Raw genomic sequence first — 20,616 nt, forward strand, 5'->3', positions numbered from 1 at the left:
CTGCTGTGGAGCAACGCTGCCCCTCAGTGGCTCAAATAGGGGCTGCACACACACGCACACGTATTCACACACACACACACACACACACGCACACACACAGAGAAGTGAGGCAGGCTGAAGTGGAGGTTGTGCAAGGTGATAACTCAGGGGAATCAAGTAGAAGAAGTTGTGTTATTGCCTTTGTTTCTGCTCACAGCCTGCGGATTAAGTTTCTGTGAACAAAACAAAAGACTGGACTGAAGTGAGGATCAACAAATCTCTGCACGAACAAAACCCTGTGGGTTGGTTAATGGGTTGTGATAGTTTTACAGCCATCTTGTTAATTTGGAGTCTGCGCGGTACCGATGTCCCGTCCATGCATTAGCTCAACAAAGCACAAGTCCTTCTCAATTGTAAATGATGATGTTTCACCCTCCTTTTAAAGCGCAGCATGACTAATTAAATCCAAACTTACCAGAAAAAACAAGCACTTGTGATAAGAACTGCCTAAAATGACAGAAAACCATCTTTGAGAAAATGTGTTTGACGTGTTTTTGACGATTGTCCTAACTGCTAACATGTAGGAGGCGGGGTTTATGGCCTACACTGCAGCCAGCCACCAGACGGAGATCGAGACACTTCTGGCTTCACCTTCAGGAGCAGTCATGTCGTCCATCTTGATATCCTGTCTGTCTTGCTACTTCATATTGACTGATACCAGATCAGAGCAGGGAAAACAGAATCACATTGTCAATTTTACCTTTAAGATTTATGTTAAAGATCAAATATATATAAATACAGTGTTGACTCACAGTTTATGTTCTTTTATGTACCAAGAGAGGAACAATATTTACAGTTCTGAGCACAACTTAACTTAACTTTTTTAGTCATTCAGTTTCAGAGTCACTCCAAAATAAAACTTTAATCACACTACAACTTTCTTCCACGCCCTTGAGGGACAAAATGCTAGGACGCTAAGAAGAAAAAGGAGCTGACAAGCGAGGACACACTGAGGACACACAGCGAGCAGCGTGCAGGTGGAGGGGGACAGGAGAGGTCTTCAGAGGCGCTGAGTGTCAGATAGTGCACTTTAAAACCTGTCAGTTAATCTCTCCACGTCAACACGGCCGCTCTCTGACGAATGAGACTAGCGGGGAAGGACACGTTCACCTTCACCCCTTCCATCTGGAGTAAGGACGCAGAGAAGCCGTGAACCGGCGCAGTGGAGGTCACCCTGTGGGAAGTTCATATAGAATTTATAGTCTGAATTTGCTCAGAGAAAACAGTGGTGTTGGCTGAGATGGATCATGTCAACACTGTTGAGAAGGAGCAGCATCACACGTCCTGAACAGTACACAGGATGGAAGCTGCGCCTTCGTATTATAAATAATAAAGTAACGATATGAGAAGAAGGAGCTGGAGAAACTCGCAGCATATCAATGCACTCAAAGAGAAGAGCAGCTCCTCTCCACGCTCTACCTGGATCAGAACAACACTTTAGTCAATATCTTTCATTAACTGTGTTTCATCTGCCACATATTAAAGAACAACTCAAATGAACTGCTTTTTTTGTTGTTTTTTTCTAGAATATAAATCGAATGTGCTCTCCTTAAAGAGAAAGAGAAAGAAAAGGGATAAAGGTATATTATATCTGTCTGGTTTTATGACAGTACCTAATTGTGATGTGAAAACTGCTTTTCTGCTGAACATGCCTTTATATCATCTGTAATATTACAATGTATCAATTTACATAAACGTTACAAGATGTTCTCATGTTGTGTTTTATTTTTCTTGATCCTTAATCTTTAAATAATATAAATTTAACATACACTCAGCCATCCATCCATCATCCATCCATCCATCTGTGGGGGCAAAGGGGGGCAGGAGTATATCCTAGTAATTTTTATAATGCTATCCTCAGTTATATTTTGTATAATACATTTCTTGTAAAAAATGAATTAAAGTATTGCATAAAAAGAGGAATAATATCTGATTGGCACAAACTACTAAATTTTTTGCTTCAACTAACTATTAAGTTTTATAACACGGAAGCCAGGATGGGCCAGCCAAGTTAAAAAACAGGGTCTATAGAGCAACACTGCAGGGGTTTTCACAAAGACTGGGGTCTACCAATCATTTCTGCAGGGGTTCATGTCCACATGTTAAACCTCCTTTCATCTGCTTCGAGGGAAACTCAACATCCTGAAGGTGAGTGTTGGGATCGGTACAGAAATCCTTGCTCTCCAGGCACTTTACTTGATGACTGTTAATGACGAGCGACAAATTTGGAATATATGGATTATTCTTTTTATTTAGTTTGAAAATCTTACATTTTTGTAATCAAAAAATGATAAATCAGAATTAATTGTTTCTAAAAATTCAAATATCTGGTGCAGGAAGTTGCAAATAAGAAGTTAAGACTTTTCCTTACCTCTCAGTTTTGCAGTCCAGTCTTTTGGAACAACCCACTTTAGCTGCAATGCTAATTAATCTTTCCAAGCAAACCTAGAAAAGAAACACACGTCCTGTGCTGCACCTCAACCAACTCTACTCTATTGCAGGTCAGCAACACCATATTGAAAAGAATGACTCACCTGATAGTGTCATTACTGCAGATCCTAGTGTGGTTCTCTCTCTCTTCAAAGCTGCTACTTCAACACTTGATCTGCAGTCTCCAGTAAGTGTGTTCACTTTGTTTCCTTGTTTACCTCCAACACACCTCTTCAGAGCAGAGGCCGAGAAAAAGACACCACTTCTTTGCCTCGCTATCGATCAAAACAATCAATAACAGGATATTTTGATTCAATCTTCTTTTGTTATACTTTGAATGGGAAGTGGTGGCTAATGTTTGCACACTGTGCATAGATATTGCTGTTTAACTGATATAATACTCAGTTCACTGATTGTTTGACTCTTCACTGCTCGAGTTACTGATGCGATGTTTTAGCATTTAACTTTATCCATAAAATCTCACTTAGGAGCCATAGAGTAGCCACTAATGCACCGTATTTATACGGCACTTTTCTTGTCTTATCGATCACTCAAAGTGCTTTACAGTTTACATCACATTCATTTCTATATCACACACTCTTCACCCACTGCCGGAACAGACGTCAGGGGCAATTTATGGCTCAGTGGCATGCAGACTGGAAGAGCCGGTTGTACCTAGCCACGATAGCCCCTTTTCAGTTTCATGGTCTCTAAACTATATACGGCTAAAGTTGTGACGACACACATAATTGTAATTGATACTGACACATGTAAACAGAAATGATCCATGATGATGAATTATCCGGAAAAATAATATATAGTTTTACCCTCAGTATTTGCTTCTTTAACATATTCAACAAATAATGTTAAAACTGAAAAGTAAATGAAGCGCCAGGATAACGAGGGCCTTTATTATGCATTCCATGTTGTAGTTATTGCTGTATCCAGAAGAGGGAGACATGGTCCCTCGTATTTTTTAACATTCATTGACAAGCCTCATCTTTTATTCCTGTTTCATCAGCGTCTCTCTGTTTGCTTTGCTCCTCTTCCCCTCTCTCTGTCTGTAGAGCTCAATGCTGGACATTTTTTCGTTCATCTTTTTTATTGAGGATTAGAAACATGAAAAACATACCAAAAAGCCTTTGAAAACACATAATAATCGTACACACTGAATAGCAAAAGATTTGTATAAACAGTTGAAAACACTAAGGCTGCTGTTGTAAACCTCTATGGAACCTTTGCACACACTATCTTCAGCAGTCGTTGGCACCGTTCTAGGAGATTTACTGATTTGTTTTATGTGTTTGTGAGAGCGGTAACCTGAGCTTTGAGACGTTAAATTATTTACACAAAGGTTTGAACGTGTGGCTGCAGAGACTACACAGTGATTTATTTGTTTTGGCGCATCTGTTTCTGAGTGTAGTGGATACAGTGTGATCCCAGTTCTAGTTTTCTGGCTCCATGGAGCAGGTGCTGTGCTCATCGTCCGGGTATAAACTTAGGGAGTCAGAGTACAAAGATGGATGGCGGATGGGTAGACAATTCACCTATAAATCACAAATTAAAGGGTTAGAGTATTGATGGACAGATCAGTGAAGAGATTAGATCATGAGAGATGTTTTGTGCGTTTGAGTTAATGGACGCCAAGCCGCACTGGGTGAAGGCCTGGTCAGGAGAGCGGTGGCAGGGATCGGGTGCTGACCGGGCTGTACTTCGCCCTGCCTGATGGTGATGGAGAAGGCTGGGTAAGATGAGGCGAGGATGGAGACGGACGAATATGTCCGCTGTGGTGCTCTCTCCGGGTCTCCGAGCGCTCTGAGTCGGGACCTTGAGTTCGACCTCTGGGCCTGCGCATCTGGGGCGAGGTGGAGGCGGATGTGGGCACTCGTTTGTACTGGGAGGGAGAGTGGTGGGAGGATGGGTGGCAGCTGGGGGAAGAGTAGCACTCGGGTGCAGAGTGACGAGAGCATGGAGGGTAATTAGCGGTAGAGAGGTGACGGCCAGGTGAGGAGTGCCTCACAGACAAGGGCTCATGGTTGACGGGTGGATGCTCCTTGGTGTGTTTGGGTGATCTGGATGACTTTGACACCTTGGGCGACTTGGGCTTCTTGGGCGATTTGGGGATGTGGTGACAGGTGGAGTGAGAGTTGGCACTGTGTGAGGGAGGGGCTTGGCTGGGAGAGTCAGTGTCTCCATTGTTGGCGACCTTGTAGAGGAAGACGTCGTACTGAAGGGGCGAGCTGGTCTCTGGGTGGAGCTTGGCCTCTTTGGGCAGGAGCACTTCCAGGCCAATAGTGACTCCATCCTGATGTGGAAATATGGCAGGTAGAGAGAGATGCAACAATGCAGGGAGAGTAACACAATAATGAAATGAAGCTACACAGAGATACAGGCATGGATGGATAATGAGACAATGCGCCCCTGGGCACAGACACGGAAGGTGAAAACTGATTTATATGCCACTTGGGGGCAGAGGAAACCAGCTGTGAACACTAACATTATTAAGTAAAGGAGCAAACTGTTTACAAATCATACAGATATGAGTAACCTGAGTATTCATGTGGATTATATTTCTGACTGCCTCATGAACCTCTGTCCAATAATAGCTCTGTTTTGGGTCTCCACCAATTCCCCAGGGAAATTTATCTTACTGCTAATTTCTTTACCTGCTATTCTGGCATTTGATGCTAGGTAATTCAAGATGGTTTTTTTTATGGTTTAACATGGATGAGAGCTTCCTGCTGTGTCCAAAAAACAATGCTATGAGAGTAAAAACCAATCAGTGATGTAAAGGCTGGAAAACCAAAGCTGCTATGAAGCTATGTGGAGCTGGGGAGAACTGCAGAATTGTCCGATAATTCTCTGTGGATTCATAAGTTATCATATATCCATTGTTAATTATAAAACATGTTTTTTACAGCAACTCAAACCTACAACCAACTTTAGAAATGAGAAAACTCCCAGGAAAAGTATCGTAAAAACACTTATCTTGTTGTTTTCTCAGATTTTATGAAGCAGTGAGCTGGTAACTGCACACAGATGGAAAAACATCCTTTTCACTTTAGCCAAGTGAATTAAATGAATGACTGTTGTTCTCCTTTGCCTTTGATTGATGGTTCATTTCTCTATTACTGCACTATAATCACTGTTTGTCTGTTTGTGCTTATTTTATCTTATTGTCTCTCCTGCTGAAATGATGTAAATCTAATTTTACTCTAGTCAAAATTAACTCTATTCTTTCCTATACTATTGTTGGAATCAGCTCATTGTTGCCTAAATGTAAAGCTGCAATAGGCCATGTAGCCCATGTAGTAATCCGTCCATGGATGCAGGAGCATAAATACAGATGATTGTAAAAATGATCAGCACTGGACATGAATAAATAAAAAAATGTACAGAAAATTAAAATAATAGTGTTGTTTCTGAAATTTGTGCAACAAAATAGTAAATTTCTACAAAGGAGAATCGACAGGGGAACTGAAAGCAGTGTATAAATAATAGCAGATTTAAGTTTAATTTTCATTCCTTGTTCAGAAGTAAATCTAGATTCTGTAAATGACTAATTAAAATTGAGTGATCTGTGATGTTTTCTCTCACTAAAACATTCGATATGGATAAGAATGCAGCAGGAAATTTTGATTTAAAACCTGTTTCAACTCCTGTGGTAGTTTGTATTCATCCTGAAGAGCTGTCCGTGGTGCTGAACAGGCACAAAGAAAACCATTGTGTGTGTGTGTGTGTGTGTGCGGTGTTAATCTGCGAGCTGTGGCACAAAAGCAGGGTCAGCCATGCATTCAGTTATTATTAGGAAGGAAGCAGTGGGCTAGTAGTAAGCTTCATCATGAGCAAACATGCAGAGAGAAAAGAGTAAGAAATAGAGAGAATAGAGGGAAAGTGGAGCTCATAGCAAAACACAGGGACAAGCTGGATAAAATTAAAAAGATTTATTCCAACCACTGTGAACTATAATCCTCCATGTATACCCAAAAAAGTACAAAAGAACCTCAAGTACATTAAAGTATTAGAAATCACATTGAAAACCAAGACACAGTGTGTGTTATATATGTATATAGATTCAAATATCAACTCCAAGCAATTACTTTGACCTCATGTAGTCTAGACATATCCACCTATTAGCAAACAGGAATATTTTTTCGCAAATACAGATTCACTTGATTTCCACATAATTCTTTTTTGCAAATATTTTACGTTTTCAGACACTTTCCGTTGAGAACACCAATGCATGCGGGCAGAGCGAGACAGTAAGGCGGGGGCGGGCTGAGACGAGGGGGCGGGGTTAAGGAGACAGGAGAGGAGGAGGAGGATGAAGGAGCGAGAGTTCATTGGTCAAAGACCAAGGCAGAGCATCAGCAGAGAGGAGAGTCAGTAGCTGGTCCAAGCCAAAGATTTTAGACCAGCAGTAAGAGGCAGGTAGAGAAAAGAAAGGAGGCAGCGGCGCCACTATGTGGTCAGTGATGGCATGACAGCCTTGTAAACAGGACTATTGTGCTTTTCAAGTTGTGTCCTTTAATTCGTGTTGTGCTTTACTTTTGACATGCGGCCTGATTAAAACTGTATAAAAACACTTTGCAAGGTGTAAACAATGTTAGCCTAAAATCATCTTTTGTTGTTTGTGTGCACATTAAATATTTTTGTCGGATTCTTCAGCTGCACATTTTGTCAGATGGTGTTTTTTTTAAACCAGGTTGTTCTGGAGACTGTTTACCTCGGCGTTCTCCTCTGTGTTGTTGGGAGTGAGGTCGTGGTCGTGGGCGGCGGAGGGCGGGCGATTGTTCTCATGCTTGGGGGAATGAGAGTTGAGGATGTTCATAGAGCCCTCTTCCTTGGGCTGCAAGGACTTCCCTGGGTCCTCCTTCTTGTGGGGGTCATCCTGTGGGGAGAGTTACATACTCATTATGCACACCGTTATACACACTCGCACACAGAGGACATAGCACACATATAAAGTGTTACAACCACAAAGTGCATTGATTCATTTGAGTGGGGATGTGTTAGCAGCTGCAAGATAGTTTGTGGAGCCTAATATGCTTTTCTTTGTGTTCTAGCTCTACTGAAGGTTGAAGAGGTTTCCTCTGCTGATTTGATTCAGCATAATCTCAGGTGTATAAATGTGTGTGTTGCATAATTTGAGGGGATGTGTCAATTTTAGGTGGTTTCATTTATCAGGAAAATCCAATAGTTATGCAAACCATGTTTAGGAAAATAGGTTTAAAATAGATTTTCTAATCCTCTGGTGTGCATTACATCTTCACAGGTAAGTTGATATCCAACTAGAAAAAAGAAAAGAATGGCTACACTTTAATTGTCACAATTCAGGTTCAGCATCCCTCAGAGGCAGAATTTGAAGACAGGTTGCGTCACAATGGCGCAACTAGACCTTGACTAGACTGAACCTTCAAACACAGCCAATAAACAGCTCTTCCGTTGAGAAGACCGCCTAATTTCGGCAGTCGCTGTCTTCTTGTCCCAAAAACACCTCCTTCATGGGCAGGGTAAGGCCTCGTCTGCCGAAGGATACATCCCTTGAATTGAGACAGGGCCAGTGCAGAGTTATAAGTGATAAGCACATTGCAGGATTATTGATGATAGGATCTTCAAAGAATAAAAAAAACTGAATAAAAGCCCCTTTATAGAGTGCCAACTGAAAAGAAGCAGAACAGGAAAGCAGAATCATATGCCTATCACGCAGAGAGCGTCAGTCCTGTTTGATGTGATCTTCTTGAACACATACGGGTCACTGTGTGAACTGATACTCAGTCTTTATGCAGAGACCTTTATCTAATCCACTAATCATATCTCTGGCTTCTTAGAAAGATACCAATCAGCCGCCCCAGAAGAGTTGAATCAAGGGCAATCGGAGTCGGTCATGGTCAATCGGCTCTCTGACATTTAAAGGACTGCATTGCAGACCGTGTGCCTGCAGGGGCTTTTTAGCCTCCAGACCTGACATTTAGAGCATCCGGACGTCACAGAAACTCATCTGTAGCAACCGTGCTGAAATGCCAGCAGAGCTCTGAGAGCAGTGGTTTATATTAACAAAACAAAAAAACACACAAATCACAATTAGTTCACTCAAGTTAATCCAGTCGAGTGTGGCTAATGGACTGAGAATGTGTGTGGGGTTTTGCGAAATCCTTCGATCTGTGTTTTGTGTGAAAAGTACTAAATGCAGCAGTTATCAATGAGTGTTTGTGTGACTGCAGCAACTGTGGCGTCTCTGTTCATCTGACTGTGTCAGCTTGTCAATGTTAGAGCTATCGACTGACTGGCATGTCAAAGACAACTGAAGGTCATGGGCACAGCAGGCGGCAAGTAGGCCACCATCGATCCGCCACACTGGCCACAGCTGGACACAACTAACCCATCATACTTTAACACCAGAGACAGCAAGTTCCAAAACTCAAGGTCATGCGTGTAAAAATTGCTTTGAATAACTTTTAACGAAAAAAAATTGTGAATCTCGTATTAAGATCTTCCTCCATCAACACAAATTTCCATTGATTTTTGAGTTTAAGAGTTTGACCATGCGTCAGTAAACTGTACTGGGTCAGTTACCCAGCTGGCGAGTGTGATTGATGAATGCCAAACAGGGGCACGAGTTAATCGGCCTGTGCACACAAACCCCCACATTCAGAAACATGGGAATGAATACATCAATGCATACACATTTAAATTCACAGACACACACACACATGCTTCTACAGAATGCAGTTGACTATAGCAGCTCTACATGGGCAACCCATGGAGGAGGACTGGGTGGAATAGAGGGAGGCCTGCTGCACGGGGACCCTAAAATGGCTGTTCAAACAAAATGAGGGCTCCTCATTGAGCCTCCCAATTTGGGAAACAATTTATTCACACAGCGCAGACTATATAACAACTCAGAACTACTGGTTGCAGGAAGCAGGGGGTGATTAATCATTTCAACTGCAGCGTACGCAGAGCACAGCCGATGCAGGAGGAGGAAGAGAGGTTTTTGCAGATCTGGCATCTATAGATTGCTCAAGCCGAAAGCGAAGCCGGGGAGGGGAAACTGCTGCAGGCGGTGTGGACACTTCTGCTCTGCTCTTACCTGAAAGTGGTTATAAGGGTTTCTGGGTTTATACTCCCAGGTATAGCTGGTTGGTGATGGCCTCTAAAGGGCATTAGTGAGTGTGAAAAGTATTAAACACACACTTATGCTGTACATACACAACTGCAGGTGAAACCCAATTTTTGATTTAACAAGGGATCAAATGGGGAGTTGGTGTGTGCATACCACAACAAGCTATTCAGTTATTTGTATTTTCAGGCCATGCATACACAGACAGAGGATGACCACAGACAGATACATAGATCATATCACTAGTGAAGATTGCACACAGGAGCAAACATAAACAACGGGAAGAGGGGAAAACGGATGGAAGAAATGAAATTACAGGCAAACAGATAAAGAATAAGAGAGAAAACATCCAACAGAATAGAAGAAGAGGTGGAAGGAGAGAGAGAGAGAGAGGAGAGCAAACATGAGGAGAGCTGGGGCATACCTGACAGATAATGTTGTCATAGTACGCCAGGTTGTGAGTGTGAGCTTGGGGAGCGGGCGGAGGGGTGTCGCACAGTTTCCTTACATTTGGCTGCGAGCCGTCGGCCATCGTGGAAACCGAGAGGCCGTCCGTCTGTGGCTCGCTGCTCTGCGGCCGGTACTTACTGCAGGAGGGCACAGGGAAAGAGAGCTTTTATCTTTTGGCACTTCGATGTTTCCAGGTCCAGATTTTACCTGCATTGCTCATGCTCAGTACGCAGCTGGTATTAAAGCCTCTGGTAGACACTTTATCCATAGACATACATGAACAATGTAAATAATTCAGGGGACGCAAGAGAAGAGCAACAGATAAACTCTAAATATCACTTTGTGGTTGGTGAATATAAAAATCTAATTAGATGTGATTGGAGGGATTATTCTCACTGCTCATGAATGTCAACATTCTGTATTAGATTGTTTTACAGGAATTTGACACTGACAAAGTAAAGTCAAAATGTCCTCACTAAGGTAGAAGTTCACACACACACCTGCGTTTGCGAAGGCGCCTGTTCTCGTTCTTGAGGCGGTGCAGCCTCTTGGCAAAGAATACGATGATCATGAAGAGGAGGAGGAGCACAAAGGAGGACACGCCCACCACCGCGCAAATCACCTGAAACTCTGTGACCGCCCAATCACAGCGCGTGCCTTTGTTCCAGATGTAGTCCTGCACGTTACACCTGGACACAAGGGGGCAGAAACATGAACAACAAAGTAATAAAAAATTTAAATAGTATCTTGTGGTTTTTTTATTCTGTTGAGCTGCTGTATGAAAAGAGGTTTATCATGAGTGTCTGCTTAACTGGCCGATTTACCACATTTATAGCAACAGCGTGTTATCCAGAGTAAAGAGTGTCAAATGGTACTGATGACATGGTGCACTGAGGTCTGTCCAGCAAAGCAGGGATTCGGCCTGCAGCCGAGTCCTTAATAAGATCAGAGGATCAGGGTGTGTGTGTTAGTGTGTGTCTGTGTGTGTCTGTACCTCAACCATATTCTTCCTTTTTTCCTGTGTAATTCCATGTTGGTGTTAGACTGCGTATCAAGTGTGTGTGTGTGTGTGTGTGTGTGTGTGTGTGTGTGTGTGTGTGTGTGTGTGTGTGTGTGTGTGTGTGTGTGTGTGTGTGTGTGTGTGTGTGTGTGTGTGTGTGTGTGTGTGTGTGTGTGTGTGTGTGTGTGTGTGTGTGTGTGTGTGTGTGTGCGCGCGCGCGCGCGCATTACTCAGCAGGTATAATAAGCTGAGCAACAGTTTACCTCTCAGCTTAGGATGGGACAGATGGTGCTATCAAGGCGTGGTTTAATGTATGTGCATGAGCAGCATGCGTGCATCTCCATTTAATGTGTGTATTGCTCGTCCCTGACCTCACTGCATGTCATCTTTCTCATACTTTCTATGAGTCCATACTTGGTGTGTCTTCACACACGCACACCCTCACACACACTTTACCCCCTACCTCCAATACTGAGCTTATCCTCCAGAGACCCTGCTGTGATCTTGACAAACCCTCATGACACATTAAACAAGCCTTCTGTCTTTGTGCATTTGTGTGTAATTGTGTGTCTGCTTGTCTGAAATGTCCTAAATCTTTTCTTTGTGTTGGACGGAGAACATTTTGAAAATGATCCCAACAACACAAATTAAATGGAGGGAAATTTGAGCTGCCAACAATCCTCCCAAATACTCAAATAATGTGCTACTGCGTGTTCACCACTTCTCTAAATGTCACTGAAATCTTTTTAAATGCTATTGAAAAGCCCTTCTGTTATTTAACCCTTTCTGGCGAAAACAACCTTACAGTTTACCCAGAAACAACCAAAACTGCCAGTGCAGTTTACCTGTTTGTTTTTCTTACCTGCAGAAAGCCCCCATTCCTGCCACCACGGTGCACACCCCTCCATTGAGACAGAAATTGGTTTCAGTGTCACACTGAGACACACACACGCCTGGTCCAGAGCGGACAAAGCCCAGCCTGCAGCCGTCAGCCCCCATGGCACCGCCCACGCCGACCCTATCGTCCTTGTCTGGCCCTGGCATCGGCGGAGCAGGTGAGGAGGGCTCACTCTCCACTTTAGGCATCACACTGTCAGGGACAGCAGGAGAAACAGTAAGGCGAGGATTCTCATCCTCCATGTCGGCTGGGGGGGAAGGCGTGGGCTCGGGCTCCGGGGTCGTATCCAATGCTGAGAGGTCATCGTCAGGTGCAAGGTAGTCGTAAAAGTCCGAGAGCGTCCATGCGGTGGGGTCCGCCCCTTTCTGCTTCTGGGGTTTGGGGACTTTTGCCAAATCCAAAGCATCAGAGGGCACAACATCCGGCGCCGGGCTGTGGAACGCCACGGTGATGCCGTCCTCGGTCAGGGGGTTTCCGGGCTGGTCTGGACCTGCACCACCGGCAGTGAGCTCCTCCACGACAGGTGGGTCCTCCTCCACGAAGTCGAGGTGGACGTGTTTGCGAGAATGGTGATGTTTGGCGGAGCTGAGGGGGAGTTTGGCCCCGAGACCTGCTCCGATCAGGTGGTCTCTCTCCGCCGAGTCATCACTCAGCATCATCCTGGTGTTCAAGGCCTCGTTGCTGAGAGATGATTGGTTGTGGTGATGATGGCGCCTGGTCAGCGAATGCCTCCCTGTCAATCCGACACAGTAAAAGGTTATCAGGTAGCCCAGTGGTTTAGTTTCAGGTTAAGTGACAGTTTAAACAAAAACAGAAAAGATGAGATTCCCTCTACAAAGGAGGTTATGTATTACCCCCTGTCTGTTTGTCTGGGATCAACATTACACAAAAACAATTGAACAGATTTCACTGAAGGAATGGATTTACATAAACAGCCCCTTTTTTTTTACTTCGAAAATGACATCAAAACAAAATGCCACTCGCATGTATCACGGATTCTCATTAAAAAATCATTCGAGACAAAAGTGATGTCACCAACAAGGTTTACTTGCTCAGCGTAAACAAAGCTCCTCCACTGAAGTCACGTCGCACTGCTGTTTCACTGGCTGTGTCCTCTTTAATGTGACAGGTAAACTGTCTTTGATGTGTAAAAATCAATCCAGTGCCCTTCAACATATTCTTATTGTCCCACATGCATCAATGATGGAGCGGCGGGGGAGTTTTTCCCGTATTTTTTGGGGATTTCATCTAAATATAGAGGACAAAGTCATAAAAAGAAAGCTTGTATAAACACATTTAAAGCTTCTCTCTTGAACCGACGCCGATCCCCTGGTGTGGTCTCTGTTTATTTGTACGAAGATTGTGGCCCAACGATGAGGGATGAATAATTTAAAAGGATCCCTACAGTATTCGGCAGAAAGCACCTTCAGGCTGCAGCAGGCCAGGAGAATACTGTGAAGTCACACTATCCTTTTACAAAACAATTAAGAAAAAGCACAACATTCGAATAAAACAGATTTAAGTCTGTCTTAAGAGATTGTCCTAAGTGATTAATTGAGAAAGAAATCAGAACAAGAGCCGAGGACTGACGTGTATCAGACTGTGGAGATGCAGGATTAGGCACATCCAGTGATTCACTAATGTGCTCTGGTGACCGAGACAGGGCGAGGATTAGATTAGGATTTAGAGCGATAGGTTATAGGCCGACTGGTCAAGGCACTTCGCCTCAACTTGGCAATCTGCAGAGGAAGATTGAAACCCGCAGTCAAAGAGGCAGACGAGGAAACACAGAGATAAAGAGATATAACCACACAGGGATTCTTCAAAACGTCTCAACATGCAGCAGGTGACCTCTGTGCCATAACTAATCCACCCTGTGCAGTCAAATGATCAACAGGACTTTATTTTATTTGATCTTTTAATATTTTCCCTGGAGGTTGCTTTATATTTAGTGAACATTACAAAAGTGAGTTTTATCTTCTCACATAACTCTTTGCAAATTTGTGCGTGCCCAAAAATGTAGAGCTACATCTTATTTGGTGGAAACTAAAGGGAACAACACAGAGAGGCAGACCCCAGTGGGGAATATTTTTCTTGCACTTGAGGTACCGTTTCCACAGCTGACTGATTTAAAAAAATGAAAAAAAAAAGAATTCCACGTCTTCGTACTTTTCCATTGGCCTGGTACATCTGCACCGACTGCCGAGCTCGTCCAGATACTTGGCCGGACGGCTTCTGTCCCACTGCCACCCTGGAAAATCGCTGCGTACGTCCAATGAGATCGCTGCTTCCTGTGTCTGCCACTTCATTCAGAGCTAATACAAAAACCATCTGAACGTGCCTGGAGTCACAACGACTAGTGGTGGCTGAGGAACCATGAGATTCACCTCTCCTACAGACTCACACACACACACACACACACACACATGCTGCTGTTGCCATGGTGAGATGTAAAGAGGTGCCATGTTGAAAGGAGGAGAGGGGTGAGGGAGTTGCAGTGGAAACAGAGAATCCAGTGTAAGCTCTCTCTCTCTCTCTCTCTCTCTCTCTCTCTCTCTCTCTCTCTCTCTCTCTCTCTCTCTCTCTCTCTCTCTCTTGTTTTCCAATCAATCAGCCAGCGAGTCAGTTTGTGTTGAATGCCAACTCCATCTGTGGGAAAGCCCGAGCTGGAATTGGGCTGGAATGCTTCACAGTCTGTGTAAAGAGATAGACCCGCCGCACCGGTTACAACTGATTACAACTGAATCAAATTTCATTTATTGGTCCAATCTGCCAATTTGTTCCCTGTCGAGACGTAGACGCCGCATCCTGTCAGCATCTGGCAGCGGCCGCATGGCGATTACAAGAGCAAGAAGAGAGCATGAACAGATTACAAGAGCAACACGAGCGAATCGAAGGTAGGAGCACCCCGCTCAGCTGTTGGACTTCCTGTCGGAGAAAGGGCGCCCTGTGTGCCCGTCACTGTCAGCGAGCTCCTCACCTCGAGCATTATGCTGAGCGTGTCGCCATGGTAACACGTTTCTACCTGAGGTCACTGTTACTGGCTAGATTCCCAGCAGCAGTGGCCTTATCAGCAGCAGGCAGAGGGAAGTATGGGTAGGTGTACTATTGTTGGAGGGACAAACAACTACCATATTCATATATATATAAACCTGTTGGCAGACTCTGACAACTACAAGCACTATATCCACAGTCTGGCCCCTGTTCAATTAATTGGATGCACTTATTATTTAATTTTTACATAAAACTTTAAGAGAATATTGCACTGCATGTGTCCAGGTGATCACTTATTTGTTATTTGCATTATTTGGTCAACCTACAACCCTCCTTTTTAGCTTTAGCATCATACCTTTAAAACCATAAATAGTTTCATCTCCTCCCCTTCTGTGTGCGTGCAAGTGAAAGTCAGGGAGACGCTGATGAACTGATCCATTGTGACATATCATGAGCTTTCTAGGGCTACAGGGCAGATGGACCTCACAGTGTGTGTTCATTCAGACAGGGGACAAACACACCCAGTAACATGGCGGAGCACCCAGGAGTCTGGATTTGATCCATACTGTCTTACATGGCTCTCACTGATAACCTGTTTGCATGTGTGCAGGCAAAATCAAAAGGATATACATTTTAATTTGTAATTCATTTCCATAATGTCGATTGATTGATTATTTTATGCAAAATGACTAAATTCAAAGTTTGCACTGCTCTTCCTTTTTTATTTACTTGTTTTATAAGGGTCATAGATTGAGGCTATAATGAACAGTTTTTGTTTTAGATGATTCAGCTGTATGAAAATATCAGAGGATGTTTTGTTGAACTGTATTCAGAGAGATGTTCCTGTGATTCAGCCTATACCTGCATTTATATTAATTGGGATGACAGAGTAGCCTGATAAGAACCCTGTCTGTATAAATTAATGTAATTTAATAATAAGTACAAATACCTCAAAGCTAAAGTTTGGAATATGGCCAAAATGGACTCTAAATGCAAAATAGCAGGCTCCCTGTTGCATTTTTCAAATTGCACCTATAGACTGTTTTGTTTGCCTGGTCAATCGATACATGTGTATCGATTTTTGTGAAGATCGGTCACAAATGACTGATCCTCCCGACACATGTGAACGTTGAGTCATTTTGCCAGGGCCCTTCAAAATTCCTCCAGAATACGTACATTTTCATCACTTTCTAATTTTTTGCAAATTTTTGTAAGAATTTGAGCATGTTAAAGCCGTCAAAAAGCCAATTCATTTGCCTGAAAAATAATAATAATCCTTACAATTTCAATAGGGCCTCACTGTCTGTCAGTGCCTGTCAGTGCTCGGCCCATAGTAAGAAACTTTAGTTGTACAGAAGCTTTAAATTAAAAAGGTTACAATTGGTTATCTTGTTTTTTCTGTTTTCTCATGTGTATATTGTATTTGGGCTCTAATGCTCTGCCATTGTTTGCCTTCAAGTATTCATTTTTTCACTTGTGAAGTGACTAAGTTTTGAAAGGTGCTATAAACTTAAACCTTATATATGTATTATTCAGATAATTTGTTTTGTACAGGACAGGAACCACCCCTATCTGTCCCTGCAGGGCGTCATCATGCAGGTTGGCTTCGCCGCAGGACTGTTGGGCTGCATGTGTTCCTTCACAATCACAACGTCCCTGTAATGAGGCTGATCACAGAGATGTCACGTGGCGTGTGAACATGACAGACAGTGTTTACCGGTCAATATGTCACAGTGTTAACGCCTAGTTACACATCGAGGGCGCGAGATGCGGCGAGAGACGCGGGGGGGGGGGGCGTGCCCACGTGAACCCCGGCGACCCTGCGCGTGCACGAGCCAACCACCCTGTTGCTGGGCAGCGGCGGCGTTCATTTCATTTCTATTATTCACAGACAGACAGACAGACAGACAGAGGCAGGGACACGTGTCTGTTCCCACACTGCAGCACCGTCTGCGGCTTGTGGCGGGCCTCGGTTGTCTCGGGCTTCCCCTGGATGTCTGGGGGGGATTCAGACCCCCCCACCACCACCCCTGCAGACAGACCCACGGTACATGGCCCTAATCCCGTCTTTGTCTGGGCCACGCACCGCCACTGCTGCCGCACTGAACTGACACATGTCTCCCCGATCACCCACAGACCAACAGTGCTTCTCTTCTCTGCAGAATCCCAGCTCTTAACGCCGAGGACAAGACTTTTACCTTAAAGCTACAGGTTTGTGACCGGGCGTGAGATGGGATCAGACCGTGCAGTGGCAGGATCAATGGTTCAAGTGTCATTAATAATCAATATAGCAGCCCCTTAACATGAGAACATCTCAGCTCACACCAATGGATCTGTGTGCGCAGGTAAGTGATTCATAGAATACCTTTTTCTCTGCAAGAAAACCCAATGACATCATGGGTGTCAAGAGGCAAATGACTGCAATTAAAATGCGATGCATTTAAAAAAAAGATCAGCGTTTTAATCTAAACTGAATAAGAAGATCAAAAAAAATCAAAGCCCTGCCGGTTCATATCTGCAGATTAAAATAATCCCAGTGCTCCCTATAGATCATTTCATTTCATATCAACCACTGATGTCCATGTTTTAAATTGGGAGCTGCTGTCATTTGTCATTTTACACATTAAAGCCAATGCAGGTGTGATCTGATTCATGCACGTGCGCGCTTGCATGCAACAAATGCAAACTCACACACGCGCGCACACGCACAGGGTGGGACACCGGTCCAGTGCCGCGGACTCACCGTGTGCAGACAGGGGGGCGATGACCAGGGAGATGGTCATCAGCACCTGCCAGGCCCCCAGACCTCCGTCCCCGCGCGGCATCACGGAGCCTGTTCCCGGTGACCGATCCACTGACGCGCACTCTGGCTCCCGCTCGTCGCTCTGCAGACGGTGGACAGCTCGATAATCCTGCACGGCGGCTCCTGCAAAGTTCAGATCTTGCCGTTTGACGCCATGTCTCCGGTGAACGTGTGGCGTCCCTCACAGCTGCAGCGTCTACGTGTGTATGAGTGAACGGGTTATCGGCTCGGGTTCGGTTCCATTGTGCCCTCCTCCTCCACACCGTCAGCGCGCGCTTGTCGCTCCGGGTCCGTCGGCGGCACCGGGAGGAGTTGTAGTAGTGATGCGCGCGGCCGACAGCGGGTCTGCAGAGCGGGTTTTAATGAACCGGCTCCGGTATGTCGGTGCCTTCTGCCTGCGTGCGATCTGGCGTTAAGCCTTTTCCCTTTGGCTTCATAGGCGATGAGCGGCAGAGCACGGTGCGACGTGGAATGGCACGGCAATGCGCGCGCACTGTGCGCTTTGGTGTCAAAGTGCCAACACACACGCAAAGGGAAAGAGAGAGAGAGAGGGACACACACACACACACACACACACACACACACACACACACCAGAGTTCAGCCTCAGTGTGATAAAGCCTGTGTAGACTGGAGGATTTAAGCAGCTTCTGTTGTCACTAGAAGTCAATATGCTCCATTTTACACCATTGCTAATGAGAGTGTGTGTTTGTGTGTGTGCACATTATGTCTAAGTCTCTCTCTGTCTCTCTCTTGGTGGTGTTAACATGTCAGGGAGTTGTTTGGGTGCATGTTGCTTTTGGCCACAGAGGTGTGAGTGTGTGTGTGTGTGTGTGTGTTTTTCTTATTTAGGACCTTAACAGCATACACTGGTCTTGTCAGGACCTCACAAGGACCAAAACCTGGTCCTTGTGAGGCCAAACCTGATGTCTGAGGTCCTGGGGAAGGTTAGTGGTAAGAGGTAAATTGTGGTTAGGTTAGGTCATGATGAGGTTTTGGTGAGGCTGTCCTAACTAAGTTCTAACAAAGGCAACCGCACAAACCTTTGTGTCTGTGTGTGTGTGCGTGTGTTTGTGTGTGGTACAATGAACAGATGCCATTGTCTGGAGCCTATATCACAACATAACAGTAAGAGGATTATCCACACCCACCATGCATCTGAAAGCAGACACGTTGCCCCCCCCCCCCCTTATTTCATACATTCACCACTGAAGCATCATTTCAATTTCCTCCCTTTCTCCTTCCCACCCCAGCACTTCTAACATCACCTTTGCACCACTACCTTTCACTATCTGCTCCTCTATCACCACACATAGTTTAGCAGAACTGCAACCAAGTTCATGTGCCATATGTAAACACCCTTCTCTGTGACACTAATCCACTTTCCTGTTTCTCTCGCTTTTCCATTACTAACAGCGAACAAAAGTGGCCTGTGGAGGGCTGACTTAGGCACTCTCCTCCGTAACGGGATTAAGTCAATACGTTATGAAATGATTTAGACCAAATACTGTGTTCCTAAAGCAAACAGATTGCTGCTTCGAACTGGTAGCGAATTGATCCCGGCTCCTGTTGTGTGAGGCGTCCTGCTGCTCCCCATCAATTCCACACACACACACACACACACACACACACACACACACACACACACACACACACACACACACACACACACACACACACACACACACACACACACACACACACACACACACACACACACACACACACACACACACACACACACACACACACACACACTCATATCCATTCCCCACAGCCCCCCCACTCAGTGACAGAAGAGTTGGATTTTTGTGCAAGAAGGAGCTGGCAAAGTGTGAGAGGAATAGATAGAGAAAAGGAAAGCAGCAAGGGGGGGGGAGAGACTGTATGTGTGTGAGATGAAAAGGATGGACAGATATGGCTAAGCATTGAAGAGAGGGAGCTAGAGAGAGGTGGAGATAGAGAAATATAAAAATGTTCACTGATGCACTGCCAAACAGAGCAGAACGAAATTGCTTTTGCACCCCACCACCCCCCTACACACACACACACACACACAGACAAAGTCCTGCCATGCTAAATACACACAAACATGCACACCCTGTCTCACAACACTCACTCTTCCAGTAACGATTTAATTAGTCGCAGTAGAAGAAGTTACTTCTCAGATTATGTGGCAAGGAAATATAATTATTTCCTTGGTGCAGGATGAACAGATGGATCTTACTGGGAAACAGAATGGAGGAATAAAGCACATCTAAGTCCACGCCAAAGCTCTGTGCGTGTGCTGGTGCACGATGCACTCCGGCCACGTCGGTTTTTCCATCCTGTGTTCCCGTGTTGAACAGTGAGGGGTGGACAGGATGTCCAAATGCCCTCAAGTGCTTACTGTGTGTATGTGTGCACAATGTTGCAACACTCCAGGGAGAAGAAGAGGCAGCTTATTAAACTACAACTATGCCCATAAAGCGCTCAACATGGCAGCGGTTCCCAACACATGGGTCATGGCTCTCATAAGAGGCCACAGAACAAGCACCAGGAGTCAGTCCGGAGATTCTCAGCATTGATATATAAGGTTAAACTTTTCTTGTGAGTTTCACCTTTTCAGGTCTAAAATACTCAAATAAGTTAAAGACGGCGGAAAAAAACTCACCCTTACTTTTTAAAATACTTATCCTCAATTACTAGATTAACAGTAAAATAAAAGTTATTATATTTATGGCTATTTACTATTTTGAAATATAAGGCACTAGTTTTCTTGGGGACAGATATTTCAAGTGATAGTTTACCTAAAAATATAAATACAATCATCTATTCACCATTATGCCGATGGAGGGGGTGGGGAAGTGTTTGAGTCCACAAAACACTTCTGGAGTTTCA

At 44.5% G+C, this 20,616-nt stretch overlaps 1 protein-coding gene across 1 annotated transcript; it reads right to left on the reverse strand.

The window, feature by feature from the left end:
- Positions 1-3,435: 3,435 nt before the first annotated feature.
- On the reverse strand, positions 3,436-17,916 carry cspg5b (chondroitin sulfate proteoglycan 5b). Its single transcript, XM_062410651.1, has 6 exons — positions 17,678-17,916; positions 11,905-12,673; positions 10,543-10,731; positions 10,017-10,179; positions 7,196-7,360; positions 3,436-4,774 (listed from the first exon to the last, which is right to left on the reverse strand). Exons 1-6 carry the CDS (start codon positions 17,757-17,759, stop codon positions 4,139-4,141), a joined length of 2,004 nt encoding a protein of 667 aa, XP_062266635.1. The 5' UTR covers positions 17,760-17,916; the 3' UTR covers positions 3,436-4,138.
- Positions 17,917-20,616: the final 2,700 nt, after the last annotated feature.

Source organism: Platichthys flesus, chromosome 17 (genome assembly GCF_949316205.1).
Source record: "Platichthys flesus chromosome 17, fPlaFle2.1, whole genome shotgun sequence".
NCBI lineage: Eukaryota > Metazoa > Chordata > Actinopteri > Pleuronectiformes > Pleuronectidae > Platichthys > Platichthys flesus.